At 35.9% G+C, this 13,774-nt stretch overlaps 1 protein-coding gene across 1 annotated transcript in view; it reads right to left on the bottom strand.

Annotated features, from left to right (window-relative positions):
* Positions 1–786: 786 nt before the first annotated feature.
* The window catches only part of CRISP2 (cysteine-rich secretory protein 2), a 14,210-nt gene continuing 1,222 nt past the window's right edge, over positions 787–13,774 (bottom strand). The window contains exons 2-7 of the mRNA XM_012664666.1: positions 11,165–11,281; positions 10,115–10,202; positions 7,715–7,860; positions 7,194–7,291; positions 4,816–4,904; positions 787–1,336 (exon numbers count right to left, since the gene is read on the bottom strand). Coding sequence (XP_012520120.1) covers positions 1,209–1,336; positions 4,816–4,904; positions 7,194–7,291; positions 7,715–7,860; positions 10,115–10,202; positions 11,165–11,281 — 666 coding nt within the window. The 3' untranslated portion in view covers positions 787–1,208. The remainder of the gene's footprint in view (positions 1,337–4,815; positions 4,905–7,193; positions 7,292–7,714; positions 7,861–10,114; positions 10,203–11,164; positions 11,282–13,774) is intronic.

The raw sequence follows: 13,774 nt of genomic DNA, 5'->3' as shown, positions 1-13,774 counted from the left end.
GCCTGGAAATTTTCTTTTTGGAAGCTTTAAGATTATGAATTCAATTTTTAAAATGGTTACGGGATGATTTAGATAATCTATTTAATCTCAGAGCCATCAGTAGCTCATGCTGTTTCACCATCTGGCCAGACCTACTTTCTGACATTCAATAATCTATTCACTTAAAACAAACAAACAAACAACAACAAAAATATATATATATATATATTATATATATTCATTTACTTCTGAATTTTTTTTTCAGCATATTATGGGGTACAGATGTTTAGGTTATGTATGTTGCCCTTGCCCCTGCCCCCAAGTCTGAGCTTCAAGCGTGTCCATCACCCGGGTGGTGCGCATTGCACTCGTTTTAGTGTATGTTTTTCATCTATAAAATGGGACTACTTCACCTTGTTGTTATCAATATTAAATAAAAATGTATGTAAAGACTCGGAAATGATTAATCTCTTAAAAATATTATTTCTATTGTTTGTTTCCCTGGAAGGCTATATTTACATATTCTGTAGGATTACGCCCTCTTTTTGGCTTTGTTTTGTCTTTTAATCAGCAAAACCAGTAGAAAGGAAGGGAAAAAGCAAGCAAGAATAGAATTGATTCCCTTTTTGTTAAAATTTAATTCTATAGACAACTATTTTGGAAATTTTGCTCTGCGTAATCATTTATCTGGGCTGAGTATACCTGGACTTAATCATGAATACTATAAAAATATTGCATAAAATCACATCTATGTGGTTACTTATACATTTATTCTAAAGCTTAAAAGAAAGGCTACAAGACAAATGTAGTTGTCAAGCTTTGAATTTATTCTTCATACAGGAAAAAATCACATAGTTGGAATGACAATGAAGTTACAGTCTTTTCTTCTTTAGCATGTTGTTTCAGGAAACAGATAATTTGCCATTTTGATGCAAAGTTCTAGTGACCTAAATCATATGGTTATGCAGTTTGCAAGATCCTTGACTTGTTTCAGTTCATTAAATTTAAAGTACTAAGTTTAGGTCAAAGTTCAAAGTTGTCATCAAAGACTGTGCTACTTTTGTAAATCACTGTATGAAAGAGATTTCTCTAAAGATCCAGGAGAAAAAGATACATTGTTGTCTGGAATTAAATTTGTAACTAACATGCCTACAATTTTCCCCTGGTATGTATCAATTAAATGACGCAGCCCTTCTCTACGTAGTCCTTCACAATGCACACCAGGCATGTTAGTAAATTTTGTTTTCACATAGGCAAGAAGCCTTGCACTTTTCCTTGAGCAATTCGTGTTCACAGCCAGCTGTATTCTTCAAGGAATCACAGTTAGTAAGGAGATCTTCATACTCGCAACTATTGGCTGTAACAAAAACAGAGTATCATTATCATCTTCCTTCTTGAGGGACATATGAGGTATCTTAGTTGAGCTCACTGATTAATTTATAACATTTTAAATTTCAAATTTAGCGATACGTTTCTAAAACGAATTGACCCACTTTTCTCCTTCAGCGAACAGAGTAAGAATGAATGTAATTAAATCTCTCTATACCTGCAGAGTCACAAGAGTCCAATATGGGACCTACTAGCCACATACAAGTATTCGCATTTAAATTAAATTAAAAATTTAGTTTCTTAATCTTACTAGCCGCATTTCAAGTGTTCAGAAGCCTCATGTGACTAGTGGCTAAACTCCCAAGGCGCACATTGATAGAGAACATTTCCACCATATCATACTTTTGGGCAGCACGGCTTTATACGCCAGTGTTTTCTTTCTGGAGTAAATGATCTTTATGGGTGAATACAGATGTAAAACAAGGACAATATGCCCTTTTTCCCTCTGATGTTTCTACTAGGATGTTCCCCAAGGGCCCCAAACTCAACAAATGTCAAACTAAACCCATCATACTAGCCACAAGGCTGACAATTCTTAGGTATGGTCTCCCTGTACCACTCCCACAATCTCAGGGAAATAGCACTTCAACTGCTCCATCACTGAAGGCAGGAACTGGAATCAACCAGAACTCTTTCCTCTCTCCTTTGGAGCAGCACTCAACCAGCACAGGTAACAAACTCATTGACTATTCCAATTTCTGTCTGTCAAACCTATCCATTTTTCTTCATTCATTTTGCTAGTACTGTAGTAAAGACACACATTTAAAAAAAAGTTTTATATTATTCATAATTGACACATAATGATTGTACATATTTATGGAGTACATGTGATGTTTCCATACATGCATACACTGTATAGTGATCAAATCAGCATATTTAGCACCTCCGTCACTTTAAACATATCATTTCTTTGTGGTGATGACATTCAAAATCCTCTCTTCTAGCTATCTTGAAATACACAATACATTATTGTTAGCCGTAGTCACCCTATTGTGTAATATCAGAGCTTATTCTTCCTGTCTGACTATAACTTTGTACTCATTGATCAACCTTTCCCCATTTTCCTCTTCTATCTTCCCTCCCCAGCCACTGGCAATCACTATTCTACTCTATACTTCTTTATATGGCTGAGGTAAGGTCATATTTCCCTGAATATTCTTCATGCTGGCGGACATATCTCAATATCTAGGCATTGAAGAAGTAGGCATTTATTCTAGTCTGCACATTTGGGGATTGTTTTTACCTGTCTTTCTTCAGAGAGCCTTCCAGGAATTCAAAGGAGACTGACTGTTGAGTTCTCTAAGCCTGGAGTCATATCCTCTAGGATACTGGAGGGTATCCTAAGCCAGGTTTTCCACAAACCTGGTTAGGGGTGGGTGACACAAGCAATTCTGTGGCCACTGCAGAGGATGCTGTACCTTGTTGCATCTGAAGCTGATCTCCCAGACTAGCACATCACCTGGGCTCGCTTAAGGCCCTAAACTGCTATGGCCTGCCTGCTTCTAAAATTTATTTTGGGTCCAAGGCCACTTTAGCTGGCCACTGGTGATATGGGTTGGGACTTGACTCTGTCCTACTGGGGTGGCCAATTCCCATCTGGTGCTGGGGCAGGTCTAGAGGCTTTGTCTGTGCCAGTATGGATTCAGGGTTCTTCCTGGTGCTGTTTTTTTTTTTTTTTTTTTGGCAGACTTGGTACTGGATTCTAAGGGAAAGTCTCCCACAACTTTCTTCTCCTTCCCTCAAGAGGATGTTGTCTCTCTCTAGTTGTGTTGCCTGGGGTTGCAGAGGTGATGCAGGCAATCTTATGGCTCCATCAGCTGACACCATGCTGTGTCACATCTGAAGCCCGGGGCCTCCCAGACCAATGCAACAACAGAGCTTGCCCAAGGCCTGTGGCACCTACCACTGGCCTACTGCTGAAATTCACTCAGAGTTCAAGGTCACCTCAGTCAGCTGGTGGTGCTGTGGGCCAGAACACAAATCTGTCCCATCAGAGTGGTGGCTTTCCCCCTGCTGCTGGAGTGAGTTCAGAAACTCCATACATGGCCATTGCCTGGAGTCAGGGTCTGCAGGTTCTTCCTAATGCTGCGCTTTACTGTAGAGGGCCTGGCACTGGGTTCCAAGACAAAGTCCCATGCATACCTCTTTTTCCCTCCCCAAGTGGACAATATCTCTCTTCATGCTGCCTGGGGTTGGGGGAAGGGTGGGGCAGGCAATGTAAGACCGTCCTTCCTACTATCTTCAACATGTCTTTTGTTATTAGTATGCTAAAACCAGGTACTGTGATTTATCACCTGGTGTCCGTAGCTCTCGCGAAGGTACATATTCTTACATGGGTAGTTGTTCAAATGGATGTTTCCCCGGGGGGATGATCATTAAAGGGTCCTATTCTTTCCCACTCAAACTCCCATGAAAAATAAAAAGGTCCTATTCTACCATGTTGCTCCATCTTAGACTCATTTTTCTTTTAAACCCATGTTTTTCAACAGTTTTACAGCTGACTTTCATTAAATTGTTTCTGCATGCTATTGCTAGAAAGCTCTTTATATAACATAACTGATCATTCCACTTTTTTGTTTAAAATCTTCCAATTGAATGTCCATTACTAATAGGATGAATACAAAATCTCTTAGCAAATAGCATTCAACACATTTATAAATATTCAACTTTTTTCTTCATTAGTTGATTTATAACTTTAACATCATCAATAACCATTGAGTCAGAAGAAATGCTAAGTAAAGTTGAACACATTTAAAAGGTAAAAATCACAGTGAGTGGGTCAACTCTGTCATTTATAAAAGCATCCCAACTACATAAAGCCAACAGCTATTTTTACTTTTATTCATGGCAATTTAAAAAATGAGCTATATGACATTTATTTTATTCTCTCCTTTTGCAACATTATGTTCTATGAGATAATACTGTATACAGATTAAATTTTGTTGTTAAAATGTACCCAAAGCTACTATCAAATTATAGGGCAAGCGATCCTAATTATATTATAGAAAAGAAGTGAGGAAGTCAGCATGATGAACTTAGCACAAATAAACAATAATATTTGGTGTGCCTGTCTAGTCTGAGTCATAATGTGGTCTCACATTCTTAGATTTATACATTTTGAATCTTTTAAAATACCACTTTTGGTATAATGATATTAATTTGAATGAAATGAGCTATTTACCAGAAACGTACATGGTCAATATGGGCTCTGCGTAGTCACAAAAAGACACTGATGGTATGTGTTCCATTATGTTACATATGGTAATATTCTCTCCATTACAAATAATATGTAGGTTACTGAAGTGTATAAAATGTTTATTTGAACACATTTTTGGAGTATTTTTTGGCTTTTGCATAAATACATTGCTTAAATTGTTTACTTTAGGAGATTTCTTAAATTAAAAAAAAGCAAAGAAAATATCAACTATTTAATCATCTCAGACTTACTGCATAGTCCTTTTTCACAGTTATCAGGACAACTGGCACAAGGTGCTCCTTGTTGGTAAGGGGTATTCTTTTTAACGACATTATTACCGCTGAAATTTAAAATGCACAATGTCAAATATTTTTCACTTTGCTATTTGGTTTATATTCTTAGGGCAGCATCAGTCACCAAATATACACAAATGGCTATTCAATGTTTTCAGCATGTCAACAAAACTGAAAAAGTTACAATTCCCAATGTGTAGTTCAGAGAAGATGTTTTATACATTGACCCATCTCCTTGACCATAATTCCACATGCTGAGCAACTAAATTGGGATAATTAGAGTCTAAAGTTTTCTTAGTGCATTTCAAATGAGACAACACTCTCTTCATCTTCCAGTAGACTCCATCAAATTGCTAAGGCAGTGCACCCCGAGGTGCTGGTTATGGTAAAATATATCCTCCCCACAGAGAAACGAGAAGATCCTAGAGGAGGTGGGTTGCAGTAGGAAAATGAATATTCACTGTTACAATATCATTTTATATTTGAAAGATGAAAAAAATAACATTATTTCTTTAATATGAACTACAGAAAATACTATTCCAGCATATTTTTTTTTCCTTCTAGATGGAGACAGTGATTTTTAAGTAGTTAGTGGCATGTGTGTATTTGGCCGGATGTGCTGAGGAAGGTCTGTGAGTTTCTAGGGGTGGTATGAGTAAGATTTTTATGTTTACCAAAAAAGAATGTTATTTAAGAAAAAAATGATACGTGCCAATATCCAGAGTATAACCTTTTTATGCAGTTTAACCTGCAATTCACTGATGGTCATTATCCTATTGGCCATTTAATTGATTTAAAAATACATGGGAGTCCAAATCTCAGTAGTACCAAGTGGGGCAAAAACCCGAAGTAATGTGTCTGAATGTCAATCTCCCTGCACAGAATATAGCTCTATGTGTGTGAGCCTTGGCAAAAACTGTGAAATAGATATAAAATTGTTCTGGAAGTTCTCTCTCCTCTGCTTTCCCTCATTCATTCCAACTGTTACTTCTAATACCTGGCTTCAGATGCCCACCTCTGAATGCCAGTCAGTGAGTTCGCATGCATTCTTCTAGGGCCTTTCAGTTCTCTCCACTTAAGCCATAATACATGTTTGCAGGAAAAGGACTTTGGAGGTAATACTTATCAAACTGGAACACTACATAGGTTATCCACAGTTTCAAAACAAATCCTATAAAAGGTTTGGTTTTTGGGCCCCCCAACCTCCCATGGTAAAGAATTTCAAACATTAAAAAAATTTAAATTGGATAAGATATGTTGTGAATATATGTTTAATACACCTATAGGACTTTTTATGAATAACTTCAAACATATTGTTTGATCAAGGGGCATGGTTCCTGCTACATTTTATTAATACGATTTTACAAGAGGGTTATGGAGTTTAACATGAAAAACTCTGAGAAGCAAAGACTGAAGATATCACCCTTTTCTGTATTCTGAAGTAAACAGAAGACCTCCTTATTTATTTTTATTTTTTGAGGCAGAGTCTCACTGTGTTGCCTGGGCTAGAGTGAGCGCCGTGGTGTCAGCCTAGCTCACAGCAACCTTCAACTCCTGGGCTCAAGCGATCCTTCTGCCTTAGCCTCCCGAGTAGCTGGGACTATAGGCACGTGCCATGATGCCCAGCTAATTTTTTCTCTATATATATTTTTAGTTGTCCAGCTAATTTCTATTTTTAGTAGATACGGGGTCTCGCTCTTGCTCAGGCTGGTCTCGAACTCCTGAGCTCAAACAATCCTCCCGGCTTGGCCTCCCAGAGTGCTAGGATTACAGGCGTGAGCCACCGCACCCGGCCAGAAGATCTCCTTAAAAGATTCTGATACTCAAATGAATGAATGTGAATAATTTTTAATGGTAGTAATATATGCTTTTTTTTTTTTTTTTTAGATAAGCAAGAGTATTTGAGCAGAAAGGGCTGAAATCACAATATGTCTTTCCCTGTTTGAAATCTCAACAGGAAACCTTGATTAACCACAAAGCATCTATACCCCAATAGTGTGAAAATAGCAAGAATTGACGATACCAGACCTAGAGAATGCACACTACACATGCTCATGGATTAACTAGAGCTAAGGGAAAGCCAACTGAGAGAATGTTTTTCCTCATTTATAAAACAATGAGGAAAAACATATTCAGATTTTATACTTGGAACTGAGAAGTTGGCCTCTTCTCTGAGAAGTTGAAAGTGTCTCAATCTAAAAAAAATGTTTCCAAACATTTATTCCCCCACTTTACTAAAGTGTGATTTTTATACTGGCATGTTGAATACATGAGAATTTTTAAACAATAAATTGCACATGGAATTACTGGCATTAAAAGCTAAAGGTAGTACTTACGCAGGACAATATTGGCAAACATAGTAGTATTTCAGAAAATCCTGATTGGGACAGTAGGCAATTCCACATCCAACGAGGTAAGATGAGTACCAAACAAGCTACAAATCCATCAGGGCATAAACATATGAGAGTACATTAGAGAAGAGGAAAAATATTAACAAAAACAAACAGTTGCAAATATAAAACTGAAAAATGTTACTGTTGTAGTTTGTAGCCATATACCTTATAAAAATATTGAATCAAAGTCATAAACTTTTAAAATATTAAATTTTCATGTACATTCACCACTTCATCAATTTATAATGTAGGAATAGTGCAGAGTGTGCTTTCCTACAAAGATTGGGCAGACCTTGGACAAAAATGACAGCTCTAGATAATATATCGACCAGCCAAATGCCAAGACTATATTATACCTATTCAGGCTGTTCCCCCAAATTGAACATTGGGAGTTGGTCATAATTTGGAGCAGCTTGCTATATTAGAGGTATTGTGGCAGAGGTATTTTCATCCATGCCTCTTACCTGAGTATAATGTCCAATAACTTTATCGGGATGTTTTTGTCCTACACCGTACTCAAAATCTAGGCTCTCATCATACCAACTTTGGATTGCATTTGACCAAGAAGTAGGGTCACTTGACATATAGAGATTCTCACCACATTTTGTACCTAAGAAGGAACAGATCATTCATTAAAAAAGAAAAAATGAAACATGTAATGGTAAAATAAATTGACTTACAAACACAAAGATACTGTCCTTCAAACAATGGGCACATAGTTGCTAACTGTTGCTAAATTCACAAGGAGGGTGCCTCAGTTCCTTATAAGCTATAATAACACTGATTAGAACGCAGAATTGCCTAACACACTGAAGCTGGCCTGAACATGCAGAACTGTGAGAAGTTTGAGAAGACTCCACTTTTTTGTTTGTTTTTGTTTGAGACAGAGTCTTGCTCTGTCATCCATGCTGGAATGCGGTAGCACAATCACAGTTCACTGCAACCTCAAACTCCTGAGCTGCAAGGATCCTCCTGCCTCAGCCTCCTGAGTAGCTAAGACTACAGGTGCATGCCACCACACCCAGTTAAATTTTAAAAATATTTTGTACAGATGAAGTCTTTTTAAGTTGCTCAGGCTGGTCTCAAACTTTTGACCTCAAGTAATTCTCTCGCCTTTGCCTCCCAAAGTGATTGGGATTATAGGCATGAACCACTGTGGCTGGCGCTGATATGAAATTTTTAGATTTTTAGGATTTAAAAATCTTCCTCCGGATTGCCAAAGATGCATTCATTTGCAAGCTAAATTCTTCACATATGTGTGTCTCCTGTGTTCTCAGCTTTATATTGTAAGCTTGCTGATGGCAGTGGCCAACTCTTACATTTTCTTGCTCTTGTAACCCTCACTAGAGGTTTTCCACATATAGGACCCTGAATAAATGTTTATGATTTTGTGTGAAGTTTGAAAAAAAAAAAAAAAAGGCTTCTTAGGCAGTCTTTAAGAGTACTAAACAAGAGACAACTGACCCCAGCAGGGATGACAGTTTTAAAAATTTGTGATTCTTTCCTTAACCAGGAAATCAGAATATCAAAAGCCCAAATCCTCCTCAGAGAGTTAAGCAAGAAGTGCCTTACAGCCCAGTAGCATTTCTCTATTTTTTGCAAGCCTTCACTTAATGTTTACATTTTAGTGGTTTGAAATGTAATGTCTACATGCTGCTTAAAGATAGCATAAAACTTTCTCGCATATCTACTTTCATAGAGAAGAAAGAAATGGTCTTGAATCTCTAAGACCATTTGTTTCAATATTCCACAGAATACAGTCATCTCCCTAATTTCATTATTATTATAGCATCAGCAATAAAAATAACAATAGCTTCTTTGAAATAACATGTATATTATTCACTACTTGCCAATTGGGCTTGTCTATAATATATGTCATTCTTGATAATGTAAGTAAATATTTTATGTAAAGTTCATGCATATAAGTTTTTTCTCATAGTTTTTATAATTTTTGACATTTTATTTTTGAGTCTGATATAGTATTCCATGCATTGTGGCACCCAGTGCAAACAAAATACTTGACTACTTCATGTAAAAAATTTTAAAAATAAATCAACATATTCAAAATATTCATTTTTATATGAATTTTGAATATAATTTTTAGGATGATTTAAAAGGTTAAGTATTTTTAGAGCAAAACTCAGGAATAACTAAAGATAAAATTCAATATATTTTAGGAATACAAAATATAGATTTTAAAACACCAAACAGCTACCTAATGTCATAAAAAGGGCATTGAGTTAGAAATCAGAAAGGTTGGTTAAAAATTTCTAGTATGACACTGCTCCAAGTTGTGTTCTTGGATAAGTCACTTTTCTTTCAAATCCTGGCTTTATAATCTTTAAAATTACCAAAAATAGGGAGAAAGGATGGTGAATGGGAAAATTTTGAGTTTGGAAAATAAGAGTGTTTGATATTTCTTCTGTTAGAAAGTCTGAAATATAAAACACTAAAAAAAAGTAGCTATTCCTCAATTTTCAGTCTCTGTGATCTAATTTGATTCTTCCCAAACAGTATGCATACTGAATACAAAATAACAAAAAGGCTTTTCATTCATTTATATATAAAAAAAATTACCAAAAATAAAATAAAGTAAAATAAAATAAAGTAAAATAAAATAACCTCATGAGCTGGTTGAGAGAAGCAAATGAGATACCGTGTGAGAAATTATTTGCATAATGTAAACAATAAACAAGCACACAATTATTCTTATTGTAATTATCCCTCTGTATACAAATACTTTGACTTTGAAAAGACAGTTGTATCAGAAATATTCTCAAAGTCTTCTTTATGCAATATCCTGCAATCACCCATTGTTACTTTATTTGTTCATTTATTCAACAAATATTTACTAATTTACATACTGGTTTTTCTGTCCTCTGGATTACTGTGTTCTAAAGTGCACTTATTTGCCCACTTTTGAGCATTTGCTGATGCTTCTCTGTTCCATTCCTAAATGTCACAAGAAAACAAAATACATTTAGTGATTCAACCACAACGAAACATATATTTTATAATCTGATTGGTAGGTTAATTTGCAAGACTTTGAAACTTCTGCAGATGTATTATCTAATTATTATTATTATTAAAATGTCTTTTTGTTTGTTTTTGATGTGTCTATCTCTCCCAGAGCCAGTTTCTCCATGAAGAAAAGTCCATAGGTAACATGTCTAAAAAGCAAGATATCTAAGACAATAATATGTGGCTATTTATGAGACCACAGCAGCCACACCTAGGATTTTTAGGAATGGTGCTACTCTAGGTTTTGATAAGCGTGTGTTTTATTTATATTTCGATAGTAATAAGCTGGCCTTGGTTATTCGCAATTTCATTTGTAGATGACTGTTTTCATATTGGAGATACATGGCTTTTAGGGACTGTTCCCTGGAAGTGGGCTTTTATTTATACTAAATCACACTGATCCTGAAGGAAAGGGGATTTCTTGATTGTCTACTACAAAAAATGGAGAACAAAAAAATGTAACGGCTTCATGCTGGATGCCCAAAGAACGATTTGGCTTCTAATTCTGCCTTCCCAACTTAATAACCCTGTAACCATATAGTGACTATAATCAACAATACGTTAGTGTACACTTTAACTAAAAGAGTGGAATTGGAATGTTCCTAACCCAAAAAAAGGAAGAGTGGCCTGAGGTGATGGATACCCCAATTAGCCTAATTTGATTAATTCACATCGTATGCCTGCATCAAAACATCACATATTACCCTGTAAAGATATACAACTATCATGTACCCATAATAATAAAAAAGACAAAAAGGTGCAAAAATAAGAAATATAGTTCTCCTTATATAACAGTTCAAATAAAATAGCAAAATACAAAGTTCTTAAGAGATGCCAGCTGCCTGCTCCTTCCACAGCTGGTTCACACCCTTTCCTTACACGCTGCCTCTTACCATCTTGAGCATGTTGCTGGCAGGTGGAAAGACTGCTCTCCTCAGTTCATTGTGTTTGTCTACGATCTCCCTTTGCACTTGTGTTTGGGTGGTTAACAAAGCAGTAAAAGCTGGATCCTAAAAGAAAATAAAATTAGAATTTTTTTTAACATATTTGGAAATTACATATAATAATGAATAAGTGAGTTCAAGAGAACAAAAATCACTTTAAAAAGTGCACAATATTTAGTTATCATGTGGTATTGCAAAAATGTTAAAAAGCAAATATTAGCTGTTAAGCATTGCCAGTGAATCTCGGCCAAAGCTATGACTTTTAAATAGGAAAGATTGACGCTTTGAGACTTGGGAGTAATTTATGACAAATTGAAAACTCTTCCACAAATTCCACAAATTCCAATTTCTGGTTTCAAGGGAGCTTTCAATATGACTTTTATAGACATATGATGGATAATATTTTATAACCACAAAGGTACATAACTGGAATCTTAAGACATATTTATTCATGTTTGATCAGGCCGTAACCAGGTGAGGTAAGGGTGGAGACATTTGATTAATCCTAGGCATTAAGGGGAAGTTTGCCCTGACAGTATTAAGGAAAGAATGTTTAGGCACAGTCTGTGTCTCACATTCAGTACTCTAGTAAAACCATTGTACCTATTATGAAGCAGATTTTACAGGGTTGCTCAAAAAACAGCTTTGTAATACTAAAAAAATCTTCAAGACAAGTTGGAGGGAGCAAATCCATCTAGTGAATGGACTATCCTTGAATTCGTTCCTTTTAGTAAGGGAAATATAACTGATAAGGTATTAAATCAGGTGCTGATATTTTTGGTTTGTCTTTGTGGCTGTGTGTGTGTCAGGGGGTGACCTGGAGGAGGAATAAGGTGTGTAAATTATTGGTTCAAGGTCTAAGCAATTTGATGCTTTAAATTTAAACAAAAATATGATATTATATAGGGATGATTAAGATTCTGAAGTCTAAAAGGACAGAGGCCCTTATAGATTTTGTCTGATTTTGTCTTACCTAGGGGTAAGTTATCCTCCCCTCCTTCCACACTGGGTTCCCTTGAGGCTCTCCACATACTGCCAACATAGGTCAGACCACATTTCATTGCCGTTATCTACTATACGCCCATTTCTCTTTCCTGCTTTTATGTTCCTAAGGACAAGGACTATTAGGGAATGCCATTGTACCGATAAATACGGCATAGTTACTGACTCCTAAGTTAGAAAGGATGCCTATGTTAAATATTAGTAGAGGCTGATCTCTGCATTACACCAAAGTGTAAAATAGCATGCCTAGTTATTTCCTACTGAACTCAGAAACCTGCTTAAAGTAGTTTCATTTCAAAACACATAAAAAGTTGGTTTCTGAGAAAAAAGAAGCATCTTGCTTTGTGGATAAAAATTCTACTAAAGAAGAGATTTTTTTTATGAATATTAATAAAGCTTTCATTCTATAACTAAAAATATTAAAAGTGTTGAGAATAAAATGAATAAAATATGGTATGCATCTGTCTTTAAAAGGTTTATATTAGATAGGTGATATGGCGTGAGTAAATAATTATAATACCATACGATAACAAACTGATGGGAGGATCCACAAGATACAGAGGAAGGAGGGATCGATTCTTCTTGCTCATAGTCAGGGAAAGATTCACAAAAGATGATTCTGGACTGGAGTTTTGAAAGATGAACAGTGTTTTCTAAGCATCTTGAGAAAGCTCAGAAAATGATAGTAGGCAGAGTATATGTAGAGTATCTAATCAGTAAACGTTTTGTGGTATGAAAGACCAAATAATAATAATTTTATAAATGAAGACCAGGAGATGGGCCAGTGAGGTTAAAGGGGACTGGAAAAGGCCATGAAAGAAAATATTTTTGAAAGAAGTTGAAAAAATAGCAAATCATTTGAACGAATCCCTAAGTAATGAATAAGTTATCTCCATATTGATAATCTGATTATTAACACACAATGACTTATATTTCTGAATGACAATGAAGTTTGAACCAATGTCAGAATTCTCCAGTCTGAAGAGCCCTAGCTAGTCTACTGTGCCCAGAGTTGAAGGAAGGTGTGAGAACAACAAAGACCAAAGCTCCTCACATTCAGAAGCTACCTGGCCAGGAAACACAGATCATATATGAGCAGTACACACTCCACCACTGAAGATGATTCGCCATATTCTGGGATCATTTAAACAAGGTAGCATATTAGAAATAACTAGAAGATCTTCTGTTAAGACATGGACCATTCACATAGTAACTCTACAATCATTAATAAACAAAACACCAAGACCTTTAGGGTTACCATTTTTGTTTTAACTTTAAAAACAGGTCTATTCTTACACAGTAACTATGAAAGTTAGAGGTGCTGATATATATGAAGAAGTTGTGCTAATTTAAGATTATATAAATATATTGTTAATTTTCTGTGGGGATCACATTGAAAAGGATTAAAATTAAGGAAATTAGAAAAGATCTTTGGGTAGGAGGACTATCATTAGCTTTTTAAATCCATAGGGAGGAGGGGTCAAGTTCATAGATGAAAGCAGCCTGCACTCACTGCTCTCAAGGAGAGGAGCAAAGGTTGTGGGTAGAGGTTCACCC

The sequence above is a fragment of the Propithecus coquereli genome, unplaced genomic scaffold, assembly GCF_000956105.1.
Source record: "Propithecus coquereli isolate 6110/MARCELLA unplaced genomic scaffold, Pcoq_1.0 Scaffold90, whole genome shotgun sequence".
In the NCBI taxonomy this organism is placed as follows: domain Eukaryota; kingdom Metazoa; phylum Chordata; class Mammalia; order Primates; family Indriidae; genus Propithecus; species Propithecus coquereli.
The sequence above is the reverse complement of the archived record's forward strand: the minus strand, read 5'-3'. Positions and strand labels throughout refer to the sequence as shown.